General features: G+C 41.1%; 1 protein-coding gene across 1 annotated transcript in view; it reads right to left on the reverse strand.

The window, feature by feature from the left end:
* The window catches only part of LOC134811104 (ammonium transporter 3-like), an 81,884-nt gene that overhangs the window by 34,343 nt on the left and 19,770 nt on the right, over positions 1-27,771 (reverse strand). The window contains exons 8-11 of the mRNA XM_063817830.1: positions 23,752-23,862; positions 23,393-23,493; positions 23,094-23,160; positions 22,800-22,909 (exon numbers count right to left, since the gene is read on the reverse strand). Of these exons, the coding sequence (XP_063673900.1) occupies positions 22,800-22,909; positions 23,094-23,160; positions 23,393-23,493; positions 23,752-23,862 (389 nt within the window). The remainder of the gene's footprint in view (positions 1-22,799; positions 22,910-23,093; positions 23,161-23,392; positions 23,494-23,751; positions 23,863-27,771) is intronic.

Consider the following 27,771-nt stretch of genomic DNA (forward strand, 5'->3'; position numbering starts at 1 on the left):
CTTAGGTGGACAATTTGTTTCGCTAGAGACAACCCTACAGGGCAAATTTTCTAAATTACCCTCAGTCGCATATACGGGATTTTCGTATTTCGGCTCCTGAAGGTCATAGAGACTTAATTTTTAGCTTAAAATCACTGCAATGGCCATATTTATATACAACTTACTAATCAATATATGGTCTAAAATTGTTTGTTTCCGAGATATCTGCAAAAAACTAATATTAAGTTCAGGCGTAGGCACAAATTTCATCAAATTTGTATCTCCGCTTCTGAAGGTCTTAGAGACTCAAACTTTGGCTTAAAATGACTGCAATGCACATGTTTATATTGACACTATAAAGGTAATAAAGGCCCAAAATGCTTACTTTTGGAAAAAATCCAAAAAAACTGATTTTCACTGGGGAAGTGAAAAAAATCTACTCTAGAAGCTAATTGAAATCGAGTATTCAGTTTGGTGTCTACAACTTTTCTAGAAACCAGGTCCTTTGTAAGGTCATTCTGGATCAGAATTGATAAGGTACGCAATTTCTATCAGTAGTTCCAACCCTAGGGGGGAAATTTCTAAATTACCCTCAGGCGCAAATATATGACTTTTGTATCTCGGCTTCTGAACGTTGTAGGGGCCTCTCTTTTAGCTCAAACTAACTGCAAAGGCCACATTTACCTACAAGCTATAAAGCAACATAGGGTTTATAGTGCTTAGTTTTGGAGATATTCATTAAAAACTGTTTTAACTTTCGTGCATCCTAAAATAGTATCATCAAACATGTACTTAATTTTGGTATCCCGGGCTAAATAAGTCTTACAGGCACTTTACTTGCAGCACAGCAAAAGTTCAGCATGAACACATTCAGATAATATTTATGAAGCAACACAATTCAGTTTCAGAAGCTCCTTCCAGCTATCTTGTGTTATACGTCTAACCATCTCTCTGGTTACTATCATCTCGTTAAAGGCAAGGCTCGACCGGGACCGATTTTTTGGCCGGGACTGGGACTGGGAAAAAGTGCCAGGACCGGGATTAAGACCGGGACCGGAATTAAGGATCGGGATTAAGCCCAGATCCCGGTCTTAACATAAGTTGGGCTCTCTCCAGTACTTTTTGGCTATTATAGCTAATCAACTCCAATCCAACCTCATGTAGTAGAATCTACTTCTAGTTTCCTTCAATTCAGCTATCTCCACTCTAGCTCTTTGTAGCAATCTCTGAATGCTACTTCCTGCTCTATCTAGCTTCCACCAACATCAAATAATTTTTGTTATGCTACTATTAGCACCTGCAATCCTACTCTGTTCAGCTATCACCAGCACCTTCAAATTCTAGCACTAATTCCAGCAACCTCAGACTACTTTCTGCTCTATGATCCAGCTAACACTAGCAAACAGTACCCACAAATTTTAGCTTCTTCTAGCTACTTCGGGCTAGAAAGAGCTAGAAAGAGCTACAATTATAACGTGTTGGTGGTAGCAGAATTAAAGGTAGCTAAAAGTAGATTCTACTTCATGAGGTGGGATTAAAGTTGATTAGCCATAATAGTCAAACAGTACTGGAGAGAGCTCAACTTGTGGTAGTACGAGATAGTTAGATGTTCATGTATAAATTTGGGGATTGAAGTAGTTCGAAGTAACCAGAGAGATGGTTAGACGTATACATTTGGGGATAACACAAGATAGCTGGAAGGAGCTTCTGAAACTGAATTGTGTTGCTTCTTAAATATTATCTGAATGTGTTCATGCTGAACTTTTGCTGTGCTGCAAGTAAAGTGCCTGTAAGACTTTTTTAGCCCGGGATACCAAAATTAAGTACATGTTTGATGTTACTATTTTAGGATGCACGAAAGTTAAAACAGTTTTTAATGAATATCTCCAAAACTAAGCACTATAAACCCTATGTTGCTTTATAGCTTGTATGTAAATGTGGCCTTTGCAGTTAGTTTGAGCTAAAAGAGAGGCCCCTAAAAGAGAGGCCCCTACAACGTTCAGAAGCCGAGATACAAAAGTCACATATTTGCGCCTGAGGGTAATTTAGAAATTTCCCCCCTAGGGTTGGAACTACTGATAGAAATTGCGTACCTTATCAATTCTGATCCAGAATGACCTTACAAAGGACCTGGTTTCTAGAAAAGTTGTAGACACCAAACTGCATACTCGATTTCAATTAGCTTCTAGAGTAGATTTTTTTCACTTCCCCAGTGAAAATCAGTTTTTCTGGATTTTTTCCAAAAGTAAGCATTTTGGGCCTTTATGACCTTTATAGTGTCAATATAAACATGTGCATTGCAGTCATTTTAAGCCAAAGTTTGAGTCTCTAAGACCTTCAGAAGCGGAGATACAAATTTGATGAAATTTGTGCCTACGCCTGAACTTTAAATTAGTTTTTTGCAGATATCTCGGAAACAAACAATTTTAGACCATATATTGATTAGTAAGTTGTATATAAATGTTGCCATTGCAGTGATTTTAAGCTAAAAATTAAGTCTCTATGACCTTCAGGAGCCGAAATACGAAAATCCCGTATACGCGACTGAGGGTAATTTAGAAAATTTGCCCTGTAGGGTTGTCTCTAGCGAAACAAATTGTCCACCTAAACGATTTTGGTTTAGAATGACCTAACAAACAACCCTGTGTTGTCAGAAATAGTACACATCGAAGTGCACACTCAACTACACCCTGCTACTAGAGTAAATAGTAATATAAATAGTAATAGTTATACGACACAATACATTTGTATTAAATGCGGTATATGAAATGCTTTATACCTCGATAGACCCGGTAAAGTTTATCACGAAAACGTCTACTTGGCCTCATGGCTCATTTACAGCTCGAAGAAGACAAGAAAGACCATGGATACCAAGGAAGAGCTAGGAAGTAGGAAGCAAGTATGAATATACACCTTCCAACATCTACTGTGACTTTTGTATTGTTCTGCATACCGCTTCATTCGCTATGTGAGATACATCAACTCACCCCCATATGTCAGGGTCGGCTAAAATCAAAAAGAGTAAGATACGGGCAAAGGTGAGATCTAGATACGAGCGTCGGGCATGGGCAAGAGCCGCGGGGTAGTAAAGAAACGGTAATAATTATGTTGGTTTGCAATCCGGATGTTGCAGCAGGATATTTGGGGGCCATAATGAAGGGGGGGAGATAACGTATTTTTTTGTTTTTTGTTTTTTTCAAAAAATCAATTCCACCTAAACAAAAAAAACAAAAAATTGTTTTTGGCTATTTCACATGAGATAAGGGTTAGATAAGGTTGACAGCACTGTAACACAAATAGATGATAGTAATGAAACTTGAAGCGACAGTAAAATTAACAATTAAAGAATACGGTCTGTTGTTTTCACGAATTCCGAAATATGTTTCTGCATCCACAGAACAGTCAATTCAACTATAATAAGGTCACATTAATGCCTCAAAACAAACACCGTACATATTGCTTGGTTTTAAGATCGAAGATCCACACTGTGACACCTCCGTAAGAAAGAATACAGGGCACAAACACGAGCTAGAAAGGGAGCTTACCTATACAAACTTAACGAGAAAATCAACCTCAGCAACAACATCAACTGGGCTGCTTTAAAAGACCTCTCGTCCGCTTGCAAGGACCCCGATACTTTCGACATATATGACCTGATCGCATTTCACAAGTTCTTCAACGACCTATACAATCAGAAGTGCAAGGACCCCTCGCACGGTGGACTACAAACGAACACTTCGACCAACGAAGCTGGTGAACAGGGAACCGAGTACCACCTCGAGCCATCAGTCGAACTTGAAAAACTCAACACAGAGTTTACTATCCAAGAACTGGAGAAAGTCACCAATAAGCTCCAGAATAACAAAAGCGTTTCATGTGATCTTATCTCCAACGAGATGCTCAAGAGCTCCAAACTCGGTCTCCAAAAAGTCCTTCTGAAACTATTCAATGGTTGCCTAACGCAAGGAATCTACCCCTGGAACTGCTCAATAACTACCCCCCTACACAAAAAGGGGGACAAGCAGAACCCCGATAACTATAGAGCAATCACAGTCGGAAGTTGCCTTGGAAAACTCTTTGCATCCCTCCTCCTTGATAGGCTGATCGAATTCCGTAAAGTCGTCTGTTCCGACTTCCCTCACCAACTCGGATTCAGAGCTGGTGCCCAGTGCTCTGACCATATCCTGACCCTTACAACGATCATCGAGAAGTATACAAAGAAGCTGAAGAAGAAAATATTCGCTTGCTTCGTGGACTATCGTAAGGCGTTCGACACAGTCTGCAGGGAGGCTCTCATGTACAAACTCAGTAGACTTGGTATCGGAGGAAGCTTCTTCTCTTGCCTCCAGAACATGTACAGCAACTCAGTTACCCGTATCAAACTGAGCAAGAAGCTGTCGGACACCATCGATGTCACAATTGGTACCGAACAGGGGCATCCAATGTCGCCGGAGCTCTTCAAGGTATACATTTATGACCTCTCCATTAGACTAGCAGCTCTTGAGGACTTGTCAATTCCAGAACTGAACGGCTTCCCGGTCAGCCATCTTCTGTGGGCAGACGACCTGATACTTTTGGCACTCGACGCCAAAAGCCTGCAGAAACAACTTGATTGCCTGCACGAATTTGCAAGTAAATGGGAACTGTCAATTAACATCGACAAAACCAAAATCATGGTATTCAACTCGAGCTCTCGTTTGCTGAAGTGCTCCTACGGGTTCAAACTAGGGAACCTGGACATCTCATCGGCCAAATCTTACTGCTATCTAGGCATTCAATTCAGTCTCAACGGTTCATTTAAAGGTGCCATGAACGAACTGAGGAAAAAAGCACTAAGAGCATTTTTCTCGATCAGACGCATGGTCGACACTCGAGCATTAACAACAAAAACCATGCTCAAGCTTATAGACAGCCTCGTTAAACCAGTCGCTACGTATGCCTGTCAGATATGGCTACCGTGTACAAAAATGGCAAAGGAGATGGCTTGCGCTGATGGTTCAAGACAGAACCTTGCTAGAGCTGCAACAAAGGACGCACTTGAGACAACACACCTGAAAATGCTGAAATGGGTGCTCGGCTTACACAAGAAAGCTAACAACAACTTCTGTTACGGAGATACGGGCAGGTTACCATGGGCCCTGTCGGTACTACCACAATGCCTGAGATACTTCGACAGATTGTCTCAGACATCACCCGACGTGAGCAGCGTCAACTTTCTTGTACATCAGACATTCCAAGAGCAGAAGAATCTAAACCTCTCTTGGTATAAGACCTGGAATTCGATCGCTCAGTCTGAATCCAAAGCGGCCAAATTCGCTCGATCCGACCAACACAGAGCAGAAGGAACGACCTCAACTGCACATGGAAATTTGGTTGATCACTTTGTAAAAGACTGGAGAACAGATTTAGCATCACAAAAGAAAATGCAATTTTACTGCACTATCAAACAGGTATTCGGAGAGGAGCAGTATCTCAATCTAAAGAATAGTCAATGTCGCATGCACATAGCAAAAATCCGCTCCAGTAGCCATGACCTTCTTATTGAGAGAGGGAGATACACAAAAGAAACTGGAACGTGGACGAGAGCCTGCAGATTCTGCTGCAACAAGGATAACGTTCAAGGCTTAGAATATCTCCCCTTTTTCGAAGGAACAATCATTGAAAATGAAGAACACTGCCTCACTGAATGTCCAATGTACCACTCAGCGAGACTCTCACTGTCGGAAAACCTTAACAGTCTTTTGCTGCTCAAGGAATACGGAGCTATCATGAATTCTGCCCATGTGCAAGAACTGGGCAAATTCCTTTGCAACTGTCACCGCATCAGGAACCCGAAAAAGACGCCAATACTGCCTGTCACCCCATCAGGACTACCAACTCAACAGACATAATACAGATCAACCATCATTATGCAGATTTCACGATCTGTTGTACGAGCATGGAACACTAGTGATTACTGTTTCCAGTACGTTGTGACTGTGAGTGGGAGGACTGTTTGAGTATGAATGTGTCTTTTGTGGACTCGAATACTAATATCGCAGTCTAGTGACCATTGAAGTTGCCTTTTACTACTTCCTCTTATGTTAAATTATTATTTCAGCAATTATTTCTATTTCGGTTGTTTGTACGGGAGTTAAATTTTAAGTGATTTTGTTTTAAATTTTCATGATTCTTGAATCTCGAATTTTACTTACTCTAGATATGTTAATCATTCATGTATAGTCGAGACGATGGTGTTAGTGCCATCTCCGACAACTTTACGTTTAATTCCGTTTAATTCCGTTTAATTCCTTCACTGTTGTGGATTCGGCAAGCACAAGAAACTGGTGTCAGATTCTTAGACATAAACCGGACAGTACCTCGTACACGGATATTTGAGGAGGAAGAGGACTGAAGAGGGGGACTGAGGAGGAGGAGGGGAGGCGGATGAGGACTGAGTAGGAGGAATGATGAAGAGAAGGAGGAAGATGAAGGAGGAAGAGGAGAAGAAGGATGACTGAGGAGGAGGAGGAGGAGGAGGAGGAGGAGGAGGAGGAGGACTGAGGAGGATGGCTGAGGAGGAGAAGGAGGAGGACTGAGGAGGAGAGGGAGGAGGAGGACCCAGGACCCAGGAGGAGGATAACTGAGGAGGAGGAAAAGGACTGAGGAGGAGGAGGAAGACTGAGGAGGAGGAGGAGAAGGACCCAGGAGGAGAAGGAGGACCCAGGAGGAGGACCCAGGAGGAGGAGGACCCAGGAGGAGAAAGAGGACTGATGAGGAGGATAAAGATGACTGGGGGGAGGATGAGGGTGGAGGAGGAGGAGGAGGAGGAGGAGGAGGATGAGGAGGAGAAAGAGAAGGAGGAGGAGGAGGACCCAGGAGGAGGACCCAGGAGGAGGACCCAGGAGGAGGACCCGGGAAGAGACGGACTGATGAGGACTGATGAGGAGGACTGAGGAGGAAGAGGACTGATGGGGAGGAGGAGGAGGAGGACTGATGAGGAGGATGAATGAGGAGTAGGAGTAGGAGGAGGACTGAGGACGGGAGGAGGAAGAGGACTGAGGAGGATCAGGATGACCCAAGAGTAGGACCCAGGAGGAGGAGGAGGACCCAGGAGGAGGACCCAGGAGGAGGAGGATGGCTGATGAGGATGACTGAGGAGGAGGAGGAGGAGGAGGAGGAGGAGGATGAGGAGGAGGAGGAGGAGGAGGAGGAGGGGGAGGAGGATGAGGAGGAGATGGAGGGTTACTGGGGGGGGGGGGGGAGAATGAGGGTGGAGGAGGAGGACTGAGGAGGAGAAGCAGGACCCAGGAAGAGGAGGAGGAGGACTGAGGAAGAGGACTGGGAGGAGGAGGATGGCTGAGGAGGATGACTGAGGAGGAGGAGGAGGAGGACTGAGGAGGATGGCTGAGGAGGATGACTGAGAGGGAGGAGGAGGAGAAGTAGGAGGACTGAGGAGGAGGAGGAGGAGGATGAGGAGGAGAAGGAGACGGAGGAGGAGGAGGAGGAGGACCCAAGAGGAGGACCCAGGAAAAGGCCCCAGGAGGAGGACCCGGGAAGAGAAGGACTGACGAGGACTGATGAGGAGGACTGAGGAGGAAGAGGACTGATGGGGAGGAGGAGGAGGAGGACTGATGAGGAGGATGAATGAGGAGTAGGAGTAGGAGGAGGACTGAGGATGGGAGGAGGAGGAGGACTGATGAGGAGGATGAATGAGGAGTAGGAGTAGGAGGAGGACTGAGGATGGGAGGAGGAGGAGGACTGATGAGGAGGATGAATGAGGAGTAGGAGTAGGAGGAGGAGGAGGAGGAGTAGTAGGATGAGGAGGAGAAGGAGGATGAGGAGGAGGAGGATGAGGGGGAGGAGGATGAGGAGATGGAGGGTTACTGGGGGGAGGATGAGGGTGGAGGAGGAGGACTGAGGAGGGAAGCAGGACCCAGGAGGAGGAGGAGGAGGACTGAGGAAGAGGACTGGGAGGAGGAGGATGGCTGAGGAGGAGGAGGAGGAGGACTGAGGAGGATGGCTGAGGAGGATGACTGAGAGGGAGGAGGAGGAGGAGAAGTAGGAGGACTGAGGAGGAGGAGGAGGAGGACTGAGGAGGAGGACAACTGAAGAGGAGGAGGTGGACTGAATAGGATGTGGAGGAGGGGGACTGGGGGAGGACTGAGGAGGAGGATTGAGGAGGACTGAGGAGGAGGAGGACTAAGGAGAAGGATGAGGAGGAGGACTGAGGAGGATGGCTGAGGAGGATGACTGAGAGGGAGGAGGAGGAGGAGGAGAAGTAGGAGGACTGAGTAGGAGGAAGAGGACGAGGAGGAGAAGGACTGAGGAGGAGAAGGAGAAGGAGGAGGACATATAATTATCGGAGGAGGTCCCAGGAGGAGGACAGAGGGGGAGGAGGAGGACTGAGGAGGAGGACTGAGGACGACTTAGAAGGAGGAGAACTAGAGAAGAGGAGGACTGAATAGGAGGAGGATGGGGACTGGGGGAGGACTGAAGAGGAGGAGGACTGAGGAGGACTGAGGAGGACTGAGGAGGACTGAGGAGGAGGAGTATTAAGGAGAAGGATGAGGAAGAGGACTGAGGAGGAGGACTGAGGAGGAAGAGGAGGAGGATGAAGAGGAGGAGGATGAAGAGGAGGACTGAGGAGGACTGAGGAGGAGGGGGAGGAGGAGTATGACTGAGGAGGACTGAGGAGGATGACTGAGGAGGACTGAGGAGGATGACTGAGGAGGATGATTGAGGAGGCTGGAGGAGGACTGAGAGGGAGGAGGAGGAGGAAGACTGAGGAGGAGAAGGAGGAGGAGAAGGACTGAGGAAGAGAAGGAGGAAGAGGAGGAGGAGGACTGAGGAGGATGACTGAGGAGGAGGAAGAGGAGGAGGAAGCATCTAAATGTTATTTCCATTTTTGTTATTTTTTGTCCGTTAACACCCCGATAAAAAGCGTTCCAAATACCGCATTAAGGGCCATATTATGTACACGTATTGTATCTTATTGTGATAGTGTGATTGAAAACAGCTCGATATTATTTACACAACCACCAAATGCGATATGACTCATATTGCATTTCACATTTGGTGGGTGATGTTATTATTATGAGCTATGATAAATCACATTTCTTGCACAACTCGGTCTAATTATTGAGGAAAAGAAGAGGTAGATGGTTGTCGCCATCCAGCGCTAGTTGTCGCGTTTTCACTATCGCAAAAGAACCAAAATTTATACATCGCTTTATAGCCAAAAAGAACTCAAAATCCAAAGATTCAGTTCAAGCCATGTAAAGCGACTCATGAACATGTACATAAGAACTTACATTTGGTGATATAGTCTGGGGCTATGTTGTTGTCGCATTTGAACACTGTTAGAGCAATCTTATACTCTATTCGCTGTCTAATTGGAAGAAAATGGGCCTTTTTCAAGATTTCGTATATTCGAAATATTTCGTTTAATTAAAGAGGTCGTTTTAATCGTCAAGATCACAACTACAGAGGAGAAGTAAAACGTACACCTTGTTAGTTAAAAATTATGTGACTCCTAAACAGCCCCCCCCCCCCCCTCAAGTGGTAACGTTATACAAATACTATACTAAATCTCACACTACGTAAAATAAGGCTTAATAATACTTCAGTTATAACGTTTTTAGCCCCGTTAAGCTTATAAAGGCTCCTGTACAACTATATTATATGGATTTAAATTCTTCTTGCAGTGAGATAATGGTTTACAAATATCACAACCATCCTTTGGAACTATCCTAACGACCACTACGAGGGCAAATTACTTCGCCAGCTGATAATATTAACGCAAGGAAAGGACTATTTTTCCACAAAATACGAAATAATGCCCGGCACGTGGACTGTGCCATTTAATCGTCACTTGCACAGGGGCTCTTACTGAAATTCCTAGCATCAGTTAATTCTTTTTATTTCGCTATCATATTCTGTTGGCCGGCAGAGGCGATAAATTTATAAAGTAGCTAAGCACATGGGTCCACTGGTCCAGGGTCCTGATGCTTCTTGCAGTTACGGTGTTCATTATTAAATTAATTATTTATCAATTATTGTTTAGTTAATTATTACTATTATTTATCACTATTGATTATACAACAGTCCCTTCAGGACTGAACAGAGCGCTTGTTGAGTTGTAGTTCCTCCTTTAAAGGAACTACAAAAATTACACTTAAACAGACTGGTAGTACATCATTGATCTCAATTTAATGTTACAGAACGATGATGTGCCATTAAATCGTTAAGCTTTCACAAGCATCTGCTCTTACTGAAATTCCAAGCCATCGTTTTAAATACACGCTGTATAGATGTTCTGGTAAACCGCCACAGTCCGTCTTTTGACGTTTTCAATGTAGATTTACAACAATAACAGTTAGTTGAAATTCACTTTGAATGAAGAAGAATCGTCAAAAGGTTGCTCTATATTTTGGATCTTTGACTAAGCTGCTCAGGACCTAGCGAAAACTATAACCGGCAAGTAATAGTACAGGGAAATCCGTCTGAAAAATTACATTTCTTGCACAACTCGGTCTAATTATTGAGGAAAAGAAGAGGTAGATGGTAATCCAGGTAGGCCGGTTCAGGTTAGCACGATACACGGTACAGACTCAGAATATCGTAGTACAGCAGGCTATCGGTTCGATCTTAAATGTGCCTTTGGTGCAGTTTCTGTGAAAATCGATAAGGATGTTCTGTAATTAATTATGAAACTCTAATATCCTGTGGTTAAAGTTTTTCAGTTTCAGTCCTTTTATTTATTTCGATTTAGTAATTCCTGATTACTAAAATCTGCCGAGATTTACTAAACTCCAACTACAAATATAAGTGAGTTAATTATTCTTGAAAACAAAAATTCACGAAGTTTTTTTAAAGCATTTTTCTCCACGTTTCATGCAATTTGATAGCTTTTTGCGAAAAATTTTGTTTGCAAGTCTTGAAAAAAAAATGTAAGTGAAAAATTTTCGAAGTTTTTCTAAAAACTACTTTATCCGTGTTTTAAGCTATTCCAATCATTTTGAGCCAATAACAAATTTCTAAATTTTTGCTAATTACCTAATTGATAATTATCCAATTAATTGATTATCTGAGGTAAAAATTGTCTTCACAAAATTTTGTTCCTGATAATATGAACACCCTCGATTAATCTTCAACTTTCTACGATGTTCACAACTAAAGATATTTGATATACAAGAAAGGTGGTAAAAAGTGGTAAAGTAGCAAAAAGTGGCCTTAAGACACGTGGAAAAGTTTGGAAAAGTTGGTCAGCCATAAAGGACACCTATTAAGCTATTAGAGTATTAGGACTAAAAAACGTCAAAAATCCTTTGTAAGCTTTGTGTGTCGGCAGATCGATTTTTTCAGACGGATTTCCCTGTACTATTAGTCTCCTACTCGCTCCTAGTTGAAATAGGAGGAAATGTTAATAATCCCAAGTGATATAGCCGGACATGTGGACTGTGTCATTTTATCGTTAAATCGTCACAAGCACCTGTATTATTAGTGCTAGCAAGGAATATTTCTTGTGAGCTTCTCCATTCTCTCATTTCAACCCCAATAACTATAAGGGTAAGGAACATCACTTATATTTATAAATGTTCTAGTAAACCGCTGCAATCGTTGACGTTCTTACTTCTTTTAACGTTTTTAGTTCAGATTTATAATTAACAGCCAGTTAAAATTCCCACAAAAAACAGGATCGAGAAGAATTGTCAATCAGCTGCTCCCTTTGCAAAGTTCGAGAAGAATTTTCAATCAGCTGCTCCCTTTGCAAAGTTCGAGAAGAATTTTCAATTAGCTGCTTCCTTTGCAAAGTTCGAGAAGAATTTTCAATTAGCTGCTCCCTTTAATTTACTACTTTACTTTGCATCTTCGACTCAGCTAACCAGATAAGACCCCGCAGACAAACAAGAGGAAATTTTATTTAAATGTAATTTGCGAGGATGTATTTTGACGTTTGTCCGTTTTTACTTGAGAGCTTGCTTTTAGTTTAGACGAAAGTCCATTCGGTACCAATTTTCATAGCAATCGCAGGATCAATATGGAACCGTGTCAGCTGAGTTCCAATTTTTCCTTAATGCGTTTATATACGTTCAATACTGATCGGTTTATGCAAAAAAGAAAATTGAAAAGATATCTCGAACCGTGATATCAAATCATAATATTGGGGTATACAACTCCTGATGGCAGAGTGGTATACGATTTCTTTTCAAAATATTTTTAAAATGTAAAGTATTTGTTGACCCAAAAATGAATGTGGATAAAAGAACCTAAAATTTCAGAAATGGCACTTAATCACATTTTCTAGGAAACTGCACATTGTCAGGGTCGTTATGCGGAGGTTAACAGTGCTGCTGGTGATATGGCCGGTTATTATCAGCAAAATGAACGAACTCCTCTCTGAACCTTTGATCAGAGAGGATGGGGATTTTATAATTGTCGGAATATTTGACATCGGAATACTGTAAGTTAACATGCATCATGCATGAGGGGAGTGTGTTTTGAATCATTAACTATTTGATAAAAACCGACTGTTCAAAGATGAAAGCCTATTTGGAAAGTTTAATTATTCATTAGCAACTTCAGTGGTGCACTTTGATACCAATTAAATATCCGGTAACAGTTCATTCCACAGGAATCAGGAAACATTAGAATGCACACTAATCAATTCCTCCGTCTACGGACTGGAGAAAGCACTTGTTTTTCAAGACTTGATGAAGGACTTAAAGGACGATGGTTACTCTATCGGCTATGAGATATATTCAGGGTTTGCTTAAATTATACAATTTATTACTAATAATTCAAAATTTCGTCTTCCCTCCCAAATTATTGACAGGGCCCGTAAAGTATGTGATGCAAAAAAAGACCACATAAATTTAGCTCAAACGTCAAAATTCCATGTCTTCACACCGGGAATGAAAACATGATAGATTGGACATGGGTTCTATGGTCCCTTATCATGGCGCATGACGGCACCCAATCCAATATCCATGTGGCTTTTGAGGGAATACCTCAAAAATCATTTATCGAGGGTAAGAAATGGACATTATTTTATGATGGTAGCGACCGAATTCGCGTTCCTGTAGTACTAGTGCGCGCGTCGTTCTTGACGTTGCTCGTTTAGTTGCTATGATACTAATATCCGCAAAGTTATTTTACATGATTTCCGGGTCGAATCGCTGTCTTAAATACGCGACATTAAACAGAACCAAATTTGCTAATACATGATAAGAACTTGCATAGGACTGAGAGATGAAAATGAGTTGCATTACATGAAACGCTGTGGATCGGGAAATAAAGCGGCCGCCGACAAAATAAATGCGGCCACATTTCTTGTTAAATAGTTCAAATAACAAAGAAACTAATGTGATAAATACTTTCTAATAACTTTAAGTCTTTTCTTAAGTTCGCAATACTTCATTTGGGATTATTGATCTGTAGCATCGAAATGTTATTATTAAGCCTAATACCAGTTAATCTATATCCAGATGTGACACTCAGTACATAGCCCGGCAGATCGGAAGCAAGGTTTCATTGAACAAGAAAGTGGTTGGCGTCATCGCTTCGGATGCGACTAGTGGAGTTCAACCATCTATAGGCCCTCCAACTTCCTTCTTTATTCCTACAATTGGTTACATTTACTCGGAGGATGTTTTCCTAAGGAAGGCATGTCCTGTAATTTTCGTTATTTAATTTCAGATAATATAAATTCAAGATAAAGAACATTTTGCCATTGTTGGTTAGATGTAAGCATACAAATAGAATCGGCCCAAAATAATGTCGGGTATGCCTTTATCATGTAATAAAATTTATTTTTCCTTCAGGAACAATACCCTACATATTTATCTCTGATCGAGACAGAAGAGATGGAGGCAATGAGTGTGATAAACCTCCTGAAGTTTCTAAACGCTCAATATGTTGATATTTGGTTCCACCCTCACTCTGAAAATGCAGCTCGTTATGTTCACGAGCGATATGTTTTGAAGGTAACAAAAGCCTTACAGAATAAAGTAATGTGCGTCAGTTCTGCCTCATATTCTATTACTTAAAAGGCTTTCAGAGGGCAGTTATCAAATTATTGACAAGCTTACGAGAGCTTGTTTGAAATATATTTTATATATTTAAGCACGTATAAGACAAAACACATTCTTTCAGAAAGGTGGGGGGAGGTTCACGAATTTTAACGGGACCCACAGCTTTGATGAGTACGACGTGAATAATAGTCAAGGTTCATCTCTACCAAATGATTTAAATCAAATTTCATGAAGATCAATTTTTTTGTAAAACTGAAGTTGAGTGATTATTAATATAATTGATTATTAATATAATTGATTATTAATATAATTGATTAGAAATATAATTGATTAGAAATATAGACTAATTTCAGTGCCTCCAGCTCCAATACAACTGCTCCTTTTGAACGGAAACGAGAGACAAATTCTTCCATTCCTCAGCGAGACAATCAACAGACGAAAATGGAGGAACAAGACATACATATTCGGCTTCACTGTGTCACGGGACAGGTATCGGAACAGTCAAAAGAACATTTTGGAAAAGGAGTTGGATATAGAACACGAGATCTTTATCTACTTAAGATCAGAGGTACAGAATATGGATCTAGATAAGCTGAAAGCTAGGGGAGGTTTACTGTACGACCGTGCTGAAGCTGCTGATGACAAGCTCTCAAAAGACTATAAACATATCAGGAATTGCACTTTCTATGACCCAGTTGGGGATCTAGCAATAGATTGTGAGAACAAAAGACCGCTCACTAGTTGGATGGGATTTGTAGCTACTGCAACTTTGCTTTTAAAAAGCCACTTGGAGAAGCTATTGGTTGGTTTAGAAGAAGAGATAGGAATCTACGAGCTGAGGGAAAAACTGTTTGAAAGTATTGAATCGGAGGCACATAATATGCAGATGTACGGACAATCTGTGGAAAATATAAAATTTGTGAACAGCACACTGTCAAAGGGATATGAAGTTATAGAGTTTCGAAGGGAGAACAGCAACAGCACTGAAATCATGCGAGGGAGGGTGTCATTCGACCAGTCTGAAAAGGATCTTTCAGCAGCACTGGATGAAACTCTGAGAGATCATGTCAGAGAAGTAGGAGGATCTGATCCCTGCTCTGTGGACTGTCCAGCAGGAAGTCATATGCACCTGTCCCACTCTCACGGTCTTTCCAAATGCTGGACTTGTCAAATATGTACTGAAAACACTTATTCTTCTCGGGTTAACTCTATTAACTGTGTGTATTGTAAAGAAAACGAGCTTTCAGTGAAGAATAATACTGCATGTGAAGATGTCCCACCGAACTTCATCTCCGTTACATCTCCAGAGTTTATTGTAGGCATATCTCTAGGTGCTACAGCTGGAGCAATAAAGATCGCCACAGCCATGTTTATATTTGTTCACAGAAACAGACCTGTCATAAAAGCTTCTGATCCGGTGTTTTGCTACTTATTTCTCTCTTCACTGGTTCTGGGAGATCTCCTGACAGTGCTCACTCTTTTTGAGCCTTCCACCCTTGCTTGCAACACAGAATATCACGTCTGTGCTCTATTTGTGTGCTCTATCTGCTCCAATCTCTTCTATCGCTCCCTCAAAATCTACAAGATCTTCATGGCTGCTGAAAACTTCCAGCGCAGACCACAACTATTCAAGTTTCTGACACGAAAAGCACAACTTACCATCCTTTTGATTGTGCTAGGGTCAACAGCTGTTCTTACTCATTTCTCTATCATGAACAAGGGGTGGATTTACGCTGAAGTCATTGTTGCTCATAGGAGTTTCAACAAAGTTTGTACATCCTCCAATCTCATAGCCACCTGCTATCCGTTCATCCTCACCTGTCTTCTGCTAGTTGGTACTCTATTTCTGGCCTACAAGATGCGGCTATTTCCTCATAACTTCAAGGAGACCACCACCATCTTCACAACCAGTCTGATGATTATGGTGATATGCCTCATTTTCCTGAGCGGCTACTCCATCTCTGAACCCCCTATCAAGTCTCTGTTGAGAGCTATAATCTACTTCTGCATCTCACAAATCTTTCTCGTATGTCTCTTTCTGCCTAAAATAGTGATCCTGCTGAAGAACGAAGATTTGGTAGATGCAGCCAGAAAGCAGAGTAGTTGCACTACCAGTATTGCGACAGTGGTAACCGCTACAAAGATGGTCAAGAATACTTAATCCACACTAAGTCCATCAATCTGCGATATTCGAGGCAACTTGATTCCTAGACAGAAGGATCAGGATTGGTTGTCCAATCCTCGACTAGATTAATATAAACTGAACGAAAGTAACTTAGCAAATTGACAGATTGATATCATTGACCGGTCGATTGAACAGCCGACTCATTCTGAACAAGAAACAAGATGGCTTGGCCATATAATAACTTATTTGTGTATTTGAATATTCTTGCTCCGATAGTTGATACCCTGTCGGGGGGGGGGGGGGGGGGGGGGGGGGGGGGGGGGATCAGGTACTAAGTTCCGTACGTGACGTCGACTAAGTGTAACTTTGGAATTTAATAACTGTTTTTTCGATAATAATTAAGACACCCACCCTCTTTTGCTGGCTTTTGTGGTACTAACTGTTAAGAAATCACGGTACTAACTGTGTCTTGGTATATAAAATAAGATACCCATCCATAAATTGCTTTAAACACTCAAAACAGCTCATTAAACATAGGGAAATGGGCAAATTATACCCACTATTTAGTAGGGGATATGTTTTCAATGTAGTCGAATTAGATAAAAAGTTACAAAAACAGGAAAAATTTTTAAAAAACCTCAAAAAAAAACCTCAAAACCCAAAAAAACCCATTCCCAAAATTGAAATTTGAGGTAAAATAACGTTTTTTGGGGTTGGACACCCCCCTGAGTACCATGTACTAACTGTTTTTCTGCCAGGAAATGTACCATGTGCTAACTGTGTTTTGGAAGAAAATAATGACCCACCCGACCAACGTCACGTACGATTCTGACCTTATGATCCCCCGCCCCGACCCTGTATTAGTTTCGCACTTTAGGAACAAAAATTCGGAAAAAAAACTTCCTTTTTATGTATATTATTGTATATTTTTATGTATATTGTAGGTGAGTAACCCACCATGTTCTCGAGGTCAAGGAGATGGTTGCTTCAGATTACATTTGATTCTAGAATATGACATGTTCTCGAGGTCAAGGAGATGGTTCCTTAAGATTACATTTGATTCTAGAATATGACATGTTCTCGAGGTCAAGGAGATGGTTCCTTAAGATTACATTTGATTCTAGGATATGACATGTTCTCGAGGTCAAGGAGATGGTTCCTTAAGATTACATTTGATTCTAGGATATAACATGTTCTCGAGGTCAAGGAGATGGTTGCTTAAGATTACATTTGATTCTAGGATATGACATGTTCTCGAGGTCAAGGAGATGGTTCCTTAAGATTACATTTGATTCTAGGATATGACATGTTCTCGAGGTCAAGGAGATGGTTCCTTAAGATTACATTTGATTCTAGGATATGACATGTTCTCGAGGTCAAGGAGATGGTTCCTTAAGATTACATTTGATTCTAGGATATGACATGTTCTTGAGGTCAAGGAGATGGTTCCTTAAGATTACATTTGATTCTAGGATATAACATGTTCTCGAGGTCAAGGAGATGGTTCCTTAAGATTACATTCGATTCTAGGATATGACATGTTCTCGAGGTCAAGGAGATGGTTCCTTAAGATTACATTCGATTCTAGGATATGACATGTTCTCGAGGTCAAGGAGATGGTTCCTTAAGATTACATTTGATTCTAGGATATGACATGTTCTCGAGGTCAAGGAGATGGTTCCTTAAGATTACATTTGATTCTAGGATATGACATGTTCTCGAGGTCAAGGAGATGGTTCCTTAAGATTACATTTGATTCTAGGATATGACATGTTCTCGAGGTCAAGGAGATGGTTCCTTAAGATTACATTTGATTCTAGGATATGACATGTTCTCGAGGTCAAGGAGATGGTTCCTTAAGATTACATTTGATTCTAGGATATGACATGTTCTCGAGGTCAAGGAGATGGTTCCTTAAGATTACATTTGATTCTAGGATATGACATGTTCTCGAGGTCAAGGAGATGGTTCCTTAAGGTTACATTTGATTCTAGGATATAACATGTTCTCGTGGTCAAGGAGATGGTTCCTTAAGGTTACATTTGATTCTAGGATATGACATGTTCTCGTTGTCAAGGAGATGGTTCCTTAAGGTTACATTTGATTCTAGGATATAACATGTTCTCGTGGTCAAGGAGATGGTTCCTTAAGATTACATTTGATTCTAGGATATGACATGTTCTCGTGGTCAAGGAGATGGTTCCTTAAGATTACATTTGATTCTAGGATATGACATGTTCTCGAGGTCAAGGAGATGGTTCCTTAAGATTACATTTGATTCTAGGATATGACATGTTCTCGAGGTCAAGGAGATGGTTCCTTAAGATTACATTTGATTCTAGGATATGACATGTTCTCGAGGTCAAGGAGATGGTACCTTAAGATTACATTTGATTCTAGGATATGACATGTTCTCGAGGTCAAGGAGATGGTTCCTTAAGATTACATTTGATTCTAGGATATGACATGTTCTCGAGGTCAAGGAGATGGTTCCTTAAGATTACATTTGATTCTAGGATATGACATGTTCTCGAGGTCAAGGAGATGGTTCCTTAAGATTAAATTTGATTCTAGGATATGACATGTTCTCGAGGTCAAGGAGATGGTTCCTTAAGATTACATTTGATTCTAGGATATAACATGTTCTCGAGGTCAAGGAGATGGTACCTTCAGATTACATTTGATTCTAGGATATGACATGTTCTCGAGGTCAAGGAGATGGTTCCTTAAGATTACATTTGATTCTAGGATATGACATGTTCTCGAGGTCAAGGAGATGGTTCCTTAAGATTACATTTGATTCTAGGATATGACATGTTCTCGAGGTCAAGGAGATGGTTCCTTAAGATTACATTTGATTCTAGGATATGACATGTTCTCGAGGTCAAGGAGATGGTTCCTTAAGATTACATTTGATTCTAGGATATGACATGTTCTCGTGGTCAAGGAGATGGTTCCTTAAGATTACATTCGATTCTAGGATATGACAAGGAATACAATACAATACATGACATCTAGCCGAATGGACCTCGGTGCAAATTTTGTAATCATTAAATCACATAACCATTACATTACATATTATATATATGTGATTTATATGTCCGCTTTATGTTTTCAATTTTCGGATAAAATGTGTATCTTCACTATAAGTCTCGTTTGTTACAAAATACAGTACTTTTAGTTCAATTCGCTACATTTTTCTAAAGATTGAACTTTCTTTTTGTGTTAATGACTGTTATCAACAAATTATTTATGGCCGTAAAGTAGACAGAATCTTATAAGATTCCATCTTAATTAGGAACGAGAATGCGTCCTAGGGGGTCAACAGCTGCCAGAAAAATAGATTTTGATCGTACAATGAAGACCTACTTTTTGAAAATTGACTAAGGGCGTTTGAATTTAGAAAAATTCATTTTGATAACTCTCTCCCCCCCCCCCCCCCCCCCCCCCACTCCAAACCATCTACTAACAGCAAACTTACCAGACTGTAAGGAAGCATTTCTAATTTCGTCTGCTATTTTTGCTTTCTTTTGTAGGCTAGACTCATTATCCTCTTCTTTCTCTTCTTTCTCTTCTTTCCCATCTTTATCTTCTTCCTCTCCTTCCTCTCCTTCCTTTTCTTCCCGGATCACTAACTCGTTTCTAACTCGACCAGGGGGCGATATCCCTGGACTGTTCCTTTCTTCAATTGTCTTTAACTCCGCATCCACTATAAGTATAAAAACAATAAACATAAAACTTCTGTACTGATTGTTCTATCGGAGTCATTAGACATGACGTGTTTTTTCACTACAATCTCAAGTTTAAAAACATATTCAACTGTTTCACATAAGACGATTTTTAAAATATCACAATGAGAGTTGGGGTTGATGAAGAAGTACCTCTGCCAATGTTGCTGTCTTGAATTAAGTTGTGTGTGTCTGAGTCAGCTGAGTCTGTATCCCCAGTGTAGTCGCTCTGTGTATCTTCTCCGTCAGTGCGGGACGAGTACTGAAGTAGGTTTAAGTAGTAGATATATTTTTTTTTTTATTGAAATCTTTCAAATCGATCAATTACATACAAATTTACACAATGAATGAACAACATTCAATTTTCTCAAAAGTATAAGACTCCGATAAAATCAGATTTTCTAGGACAAAATGTATGTAATTAAAGGACCTGAGGGTCACCAAAACACAGATGTTGAGAGCAAAATGCACCTCCTGCACAAGTATGGGCCCACGAAAATCTTAAATTTTAAATAGAATTTCAAATAGAAACACACAAAAATATCAAAAGCAATCAAATCATATAATAAAGTGAAATCCATGATGTGATGACATGCGCTAAAATGAGAAATGAGAAATACAGACAACAGGGATTTAAGCTCCTTATGAACATATTGTTAGCTTTAGGTAAACTGCTTCACATCTCTGTCTCGAGGGAAAAATCTAGATCATAATCAAAGTCCTCCGGCATAATTTTATCCCACATGTAGGAGGTCAATTTGCTTTTGAACTCAGAAATAGTCTCTATCTCACGTATATCTAGAGGAATATGATTCCATTTGGAATGGGTCCTAAAGTAAAAGTTCTTAGCAAAAGCGTTAGAGCTTGCTCGTGGTAAGATCGAGCTTACAAAACATAAGGGGTCCATGTGGCTATTTCTTAACCTTGAGTGGCCTTGATATGGTTGCAAATATGAGGGTAAAGTGACAGGAATATGTTGCTTCACAATTTTAAAGAAGAAAATAAGGTCAAGAAAGTCGAAGCGGTCTTCTATGGGCATAATCTTAAGCTGTCTGCATTTCTGAATGTATGTGGATGGTGGATAACTCATATACTCCTCGCGAAGAATCCACTTAATAGCACGCTTTTGGAGGCCCTCCAGCTTGCTTATCTGGGATTTTGTGACCGGTCTCCATATAACTGAGCAATGCTCAAATTGACTTCTCATTAAAGTGAGATACAGTACTCTACGACGATTTACATCTTGAACAAAATAGCAGTTTCTCCTTGCCATGCCTAATTTTTGGTTGGCCTTTGAGAGGACTTTAGAGCACTGGTCTTGCCAGTCGAGATTCTTGGTCACAAAAACACCCAAATCCTTTTCATGATCGACATAGTCAAGTGCGATTCTTCCCATGGAGTATACAAAGTTAAAGAGTGGTAGGACACTAAGGAGGGAAACTGTTTCGGATATCCTTCCTGCGACGGTGAGGACCTTACATTTGTCGGGATGAAATCTCATTTTATTAGAAAGTGACCAGTCATGGAGATAATCAATGTCCTTCTGCAGTCGCAGGATATCAGACTCCGAAACAATCTCACGCCAAATTTTAGTATCATCGGCATACAGTGACAGTTGTGTGCCAGGTGAAATCCCCACTGATATATCATCAATGAACATAATGAACAACAAAGGTCCCAAAATTGACCCTTGTGGTACACCAGATTGGGCGTTTCTCATGGAAGAAAACTTACCACTTATCAAGACCTGTTGTTGCCTGTCTCTTAGATAATCAGTGATGAATTTCAGTAGCCTCCCATCAATACCAAATTTGCTCTTTAGCTTAAATAATATAAGATCATGGTTAACTGAGTCGAAAGCTTTGGCAAAATCAAAGTAGACTACATCTGTTCTCATATTTTCATTCAGTGAGAGAGCTAGGCTGTCACATAGACCTACAAGATTAGTTGCACATGATCTTTCAGCTCGAAAACCGTGTTGTTTATCGTTGATCATGCCGTTAGTAAGTGCAAGTAACTCATCTTTAATTATGCGTTCAAGAACTTTGGTGATTAAGCATGTAAGGGATATTGGCCTATAATTTGAAACCTCGTGTTTATCACCTTTTTTATATATGGGTACAACGTGTCCCAGTTTCCACTCCCTAGGTAATGTCCCAATGTTGTAACATGAATGAAATAATAGTGATAATGGGTATGCAAGCCCAACAGCACAGTTTTTCAAAAGTTTCCCATGAATACCGTCAGGCCCATAAGCTTTGTTAGGGTTAATATTGGAAAGGATTTTTCGAACCCTTTGGTGGTCAAATGCAATATCAAAGCGCCAATCGTTTGAATAATCAATATATAGTAACAGTGGGTTTAGACTTCATCTAAATAACTGATGAAGTTTAACTTATCTCAACCAGTAGTCGTATATCAAGCTGGCACTAGGTGCAACAGCATTTCAAAATGGACATCAAGAAGTGCACATACCCGAATAGGGGAATGTGTCCGTGTCAAGTGCACATACCCGAATAAGGGAATGTGTCTGTGTCAAGAAGTGCACATACCCGAATAGGGGAATGTGTCCGTGTCAAGAAGTGCACATACCCGAATAGGGGAATGTGTCCGTGTCAAGAAGTGCACATACCCGAATAAGGGAATGTGTCCGTGTCAAGAAGTGCACATACCCGAATAAGGGAATGTGTCCGTGTCAAGAAGTGCACATACCCGAATAAAGGAATGTGTCCGTGTCAAGAAGTGCACATACCCGAATAAGGGAATGTGTCCGTGTCAAGAAGTGCACATACCCGAATAAGGGAATGTGTCCGTGTCAAGAAGTGCACATACCCGAATAAGGGAATGTGTCCGTGTCAAGAAGTGCACATACCCGAATAAGGGAATGTGTCCGTGTCAAGAAGTGCACATACCCGAATAAGGGAATGTGTCCGTGTCAAGAAGTGCACATACCCGAATAAGATCGAAGTACCAGAGAGGTAGGATGATGAGACCGGAAGTGAGTCCTATCCACAGGATTATTAGAGCACAGTAAACTAGGTTAGCTGCTAGCTGTACCGAACCTGAAATAAACATGTACCTCATTAACTGACTTGCAGTGTTGAGTGCACATAACGGGTGTGTGGGAAAGAATACCCCATATTGCTTTCAAATAGACCTAGATAAGAGTTTGTTGTGGTCCAAATACACATGAAAATAAGGAGACAGAAATTTTGAAAGCTACACTTTACGAAATCAAAAACATACCTAAACCGTTGCACTGATAGAATAATCCACAAGGCACACTTTCGTCCTCAAAATCTGGATATGCAACCTGAAGAAATAATTTAACTATTTTAATTGGGTTTAATTCCACAATCATTCATAAAAAATGAAGAGATTTCAGTTTCAACTTTTTTTGCTTCAAGTTTAAGTGATTTAACCAGTGGTTGTTAGCCAGTAAACCAGTGGTTTCCACTGGTTACCAGTAAAATTCACCTTAACCAGTGGTTGCCAGTGGTTACCAGTAAAATGTACCTTAACCAGTGGTTACCAGTAACATTTACCTTAACCAAGTCTCTTGACGAAAAGAGAGCAGTAGCAATAACAGACCAAATACCACAGCACAGGTGAATCTGTACACCATCAACCACGTCGTCTATCTGGACTGTAAAGAGGGGGTTAGGCAAAACAAATTCCTTAGTAACACCTTAGTAACACCTTAGTAACACTTAGTAACACCTTAGTAACACCTAGTAACACCTAACCACGTCATCTATCTGGACTGTAAAGAGGGGGTTAGGCAAAACAGATTCCTTAGTAACACCTTAGTAACACCTTAGTAACATCTTATTAACACCTTAGTAACACCTTAGTAACACATTATTAACACCTAATAACACCTTGATAATGACAGTTTACTCACGGTTAAGGAAGACTTTGGTCAGGGAGAAGTAGATAAGACCGGATACCATTCCAATAAAGAGAGCCCATTCTGTGTCAACTGTAGCACAAGCTCCAGTTATTCCGACCAGACCTGGACAATCATTAATAGTTAGCACAAGCTCCAGTTATTCCGACCAGACCTGGACAATCATTAATAGTTAGCACAAGCTCCAGTTATTCCGACCAGACCTGGACAATCATTAATAGTTAGCACAAGCTCCAGTTATTCCGACCAGACCTGGACAATCATTAATAGTTAGTACAAGCTCCAGTTATTCCGACCAGACCTGGACAATCATTAATAGTTAGCACAAGCTCCAGTTATTCCGACCAGACCTGGAGAATCATTAATAGTTAGCACAAGCTCCAGTTATTCCGACCAGACCTGGACAATCATTAATAGTTAGCACAAGCTCCAGTTATTCCGACCAGACCTGGACAATCATTAATAGTTAGCACAAGCTCCAGTTATTCCGACCAGACCTGGACAATCATTAATAGTTAGCACAAGCTCCAGTTATTCCTACCAGACCTGGACAATCATTAATAGTTAGCACAAGCTCCAGTTATTCCGACCAGACCTGGACAATCATTAATAGTTAGCACAAGCTCCAGTTATTCCGACCAGACCTGGACAATCATTAATAGTTAGCACAAGCTCCAGTTATTCCGACCAGACCTGATTAATCATTAATAGTTAGCACAAGCTCCAGTTATTCCGACCAGACCTGGACAATCATTAATAGTTAGCACAAGCTCCAGTTATTCCGACCAGACCTGCAACATCATTAATAGTTAGCACAAGCTCCAGTTATTCCGACCAGACCTGGACAATCATTAATAGTTAGTACAAGCTCCAGTTATTCCTACCAGACCTGATTAATCATTAATAGTTAGCACAAGCTCCAGTTATTCCTACCAGACCTGGACAATCATTAATAGTTAGCACAAGCTCCAGTTATTCCGACCAGACCTGCAACATCATTAATAGTTAGCACAAGCTCCAGTTATTCCGACCAGACCTGGACAATCATTAACAGTTAGCACAAGCTCCAGTTATTCCGACCAGACCTGGACAATCATTAATAGTTAGCAATAGCTCCAGTTATTCCGACCAGACCTGGACAATCATTAATAGTTAGCACAAGCTCCAGTTATTCCTACCAGACCTGGACAATCATTAATAGTTAGCACAAGCTCCAGTTATTCCGACCAGACCTGATTAATCATTAATAGTTAGCACAAGCTCCAGTTATTCCGACCAGACCTGGACAATCATTAATAGTTAGCACAAGTTCCAGTTATTCCTACCAGACCTGGACAATCATTAATAGTTAGCACAAGCTCCAGTTATTCCGACCAGACCTGGACAATCATTAATAGTTAGCACAAGCTCCAGTTATTCCGACCAGACCTGGACAATCATTAATAGTTAGCACAAGCTCCAGTTATTCCGACCAGACCTGGACAATCATTAATAGTTAGCACAAGCTCCAGTTGTTCCGACCAGACCTGGACAATCATTAATAGTTAGCACAAGCTCCAGTTATTCCGACCAGACCTGGACAATCATTAATAGTTAGCACAAGCTCCAGTTATTCCGACCAGACCTGGACAATCATTAATAGTTAGCACAAGCTCCAGTTATTCCGACCAGACCTGGACAATCATTAATAGTTAGCACAAGCTCCAGTTATTCCTACCAGACCTGGACAATCATTAATAGTTAGCACAAGCTCCAGTTATTCCGACCAGACCTGGACAATCATTAATAGTTAGCACAAGCTCCAGTTATTCCGACCAGACCTGGACAATCATTAATAGTTAGCACAAGCTCCAGTTATTCCGACCAGACCTGGACAATCATTAATAGTTAGCACAAGCTCCAGTTATTCCGACCAGACCTGGACAATCATTAATAGTTAGCACAAGCTCCAGTTATTCCGACCAGACCTGGACAATCATTAATAGTTAGCACAAGCTCCAGTTATTCCGACCAGACCTGGACAATCATTAATAGTTAGCACAAGCTCCAGTTATTCCGACCAGACCTGGACAATCATTAATAGTTAGCACAAGCTCCAGTTATTCCGACCAGACCTGGACAATCATTAATAGTTAGCACAAGCTCCAGTTATTCCGACCAGACCTGGACAATCATTAATAGTTAGCACAAGCTCCAGTTATTCCGACCAGACCTGGACAATCATTAATAGTTAGCACAAGCTCCAGTTATTCCGACCAGACCTGGACAATCATTAATAGTTAGCACAAGCTCCAGTTATTCCGACCAGACCTGGACAATCATTAATAGTTAGCACAAGCTCCAGTTATTCCGACCAGACCTGGACAATCATTAATAGTTAGCACAAGCTCCAGTTATTCCGACCAGACCTGGACAATCATTAATAGTTAGCACAAGCTCCAGTTATTCCGACCAGACCTGGACAATCATTAATAGTTAGCACAAGCTCCAGTTATTCCGACCAGACCTGGACAATCATTAATAGTTAGCACAAGCTCCAGTTATTCCGACCAGACCTGGACAATCATTAATAGTTAGCACAAGCTCCAGTTATTCCGACCAGACCTGGACAATCATTAATAGTTAGCACAAGCTCCAGTTATTCCGACCAGACCTGGACAATCATTAATAGTTAGCACAAGCTCCAGTTATTCCGACCAGACCTGGACAATCATTAATAGTTAGCACAAGCTCCAGTTATTCCGACCAGACCTGGACAATCATTAATAGTTAGCACAAGCTCCAGTTATTCCGACCAGACCTGGACAATCATTAATAGTTAGCACAAGCTCCAGTTATTCCGACCAGACCTGGACAATCATTAATAGTTAGCACAAGCTCCAGTTATTCCGACCAGACCTGGACAATCATTAATAGTTAGCACAAGCTCCAGTTATTCCGACCAGACCTGGACAATCATTAATAGTTAGCACAAGCTCCAGTTATTCCGACCAGACCTGGACAATCATTAATAGTTAGCACAAGCTCCAGTTATTCCGACCAGACCTGACAATCATTAATAGTTAGCACAAGCTCCAGTTATTCCGACCAGACCTGGACAATCATTAATAGTTAGCACAAGCTCCAGTTATTCCGACCAGACCTGGACAATCATTAATAGTTAGCACAAGCTCCAGTTATTCCGACCAGACCTGGACAATCATTAATAGTTAGCACAAGCTCCAGTTATTCCGACCAGACCTGGACAATCATTAATAGTTAGCACAAGCTCCAGTTATTCCGACCAGACCTGGACAATCATTAATAGTTAGCACAAGCTCCAGTTATTCCGACCAGACCTGGACAATCATTAATAGTTAGCACAAGCTCCAGTTATTCCGACCAGACCTGGACAATCATTAATAGTTAGCACAAGCTCCAGTTATTCCGACCAGACCTGGACAATCATTAATAGTTAGCACAAGCTCCAGTTATTCCGACCAGACCTGGACAATCATTAATAGTTAGCACAAGCTCCAGTTATTCCGACCAGACCTGGACAATCATTAATAGTTAGCACAAGCTCCAGTTATTCCGACCAGACCTGGACAATCATTAATAGTTAGCACAAGCTCCAGTTATTCCGACCAGACCTGGACAATCATTAATAGTTAGCACAAGCTCCAGTTATTCCGACCAGACCTGGACAATCATTAATAGTTAGCACAAGCTCCAGTTATTCCGACCAGACCTGGACAATCATTAATAGTTAGCACAAGCTCCAGTTATTCCGACCAGACCTGGACAATCATTAATAGTTAGCACAAGCTCCAGTTATTCCGACCAGACCTGGACAATCATTAATAGTTAGCACAAGCTCCAGTTATTCCGACCAGACCTGGACAATCATTAATAGTTAGCACAAGCTCCAGTTATTCCGACCAGACCTGGACAATCATTAATAGTTAGCACAAGCTCCAGTTATTCCGACCAGACCTGGACAATCATTAATAGTTAGCACAAGCTCCAGTTATT

This window comes from Bolinopsis microptera, chromosome 2, assembly GCF_026151205.1.
Source record: "Bolinopsis microptera isolate Bmic1 chromosome 2, MBARI_Bmic_1.0, whole genome shotgun sequence".
NCBI lineage: Eukaryota > Metazoa > Ctenophora > Tentaculata > Lobata > Bolinopsidae > Bolinopsis > Bolinopsis microptera.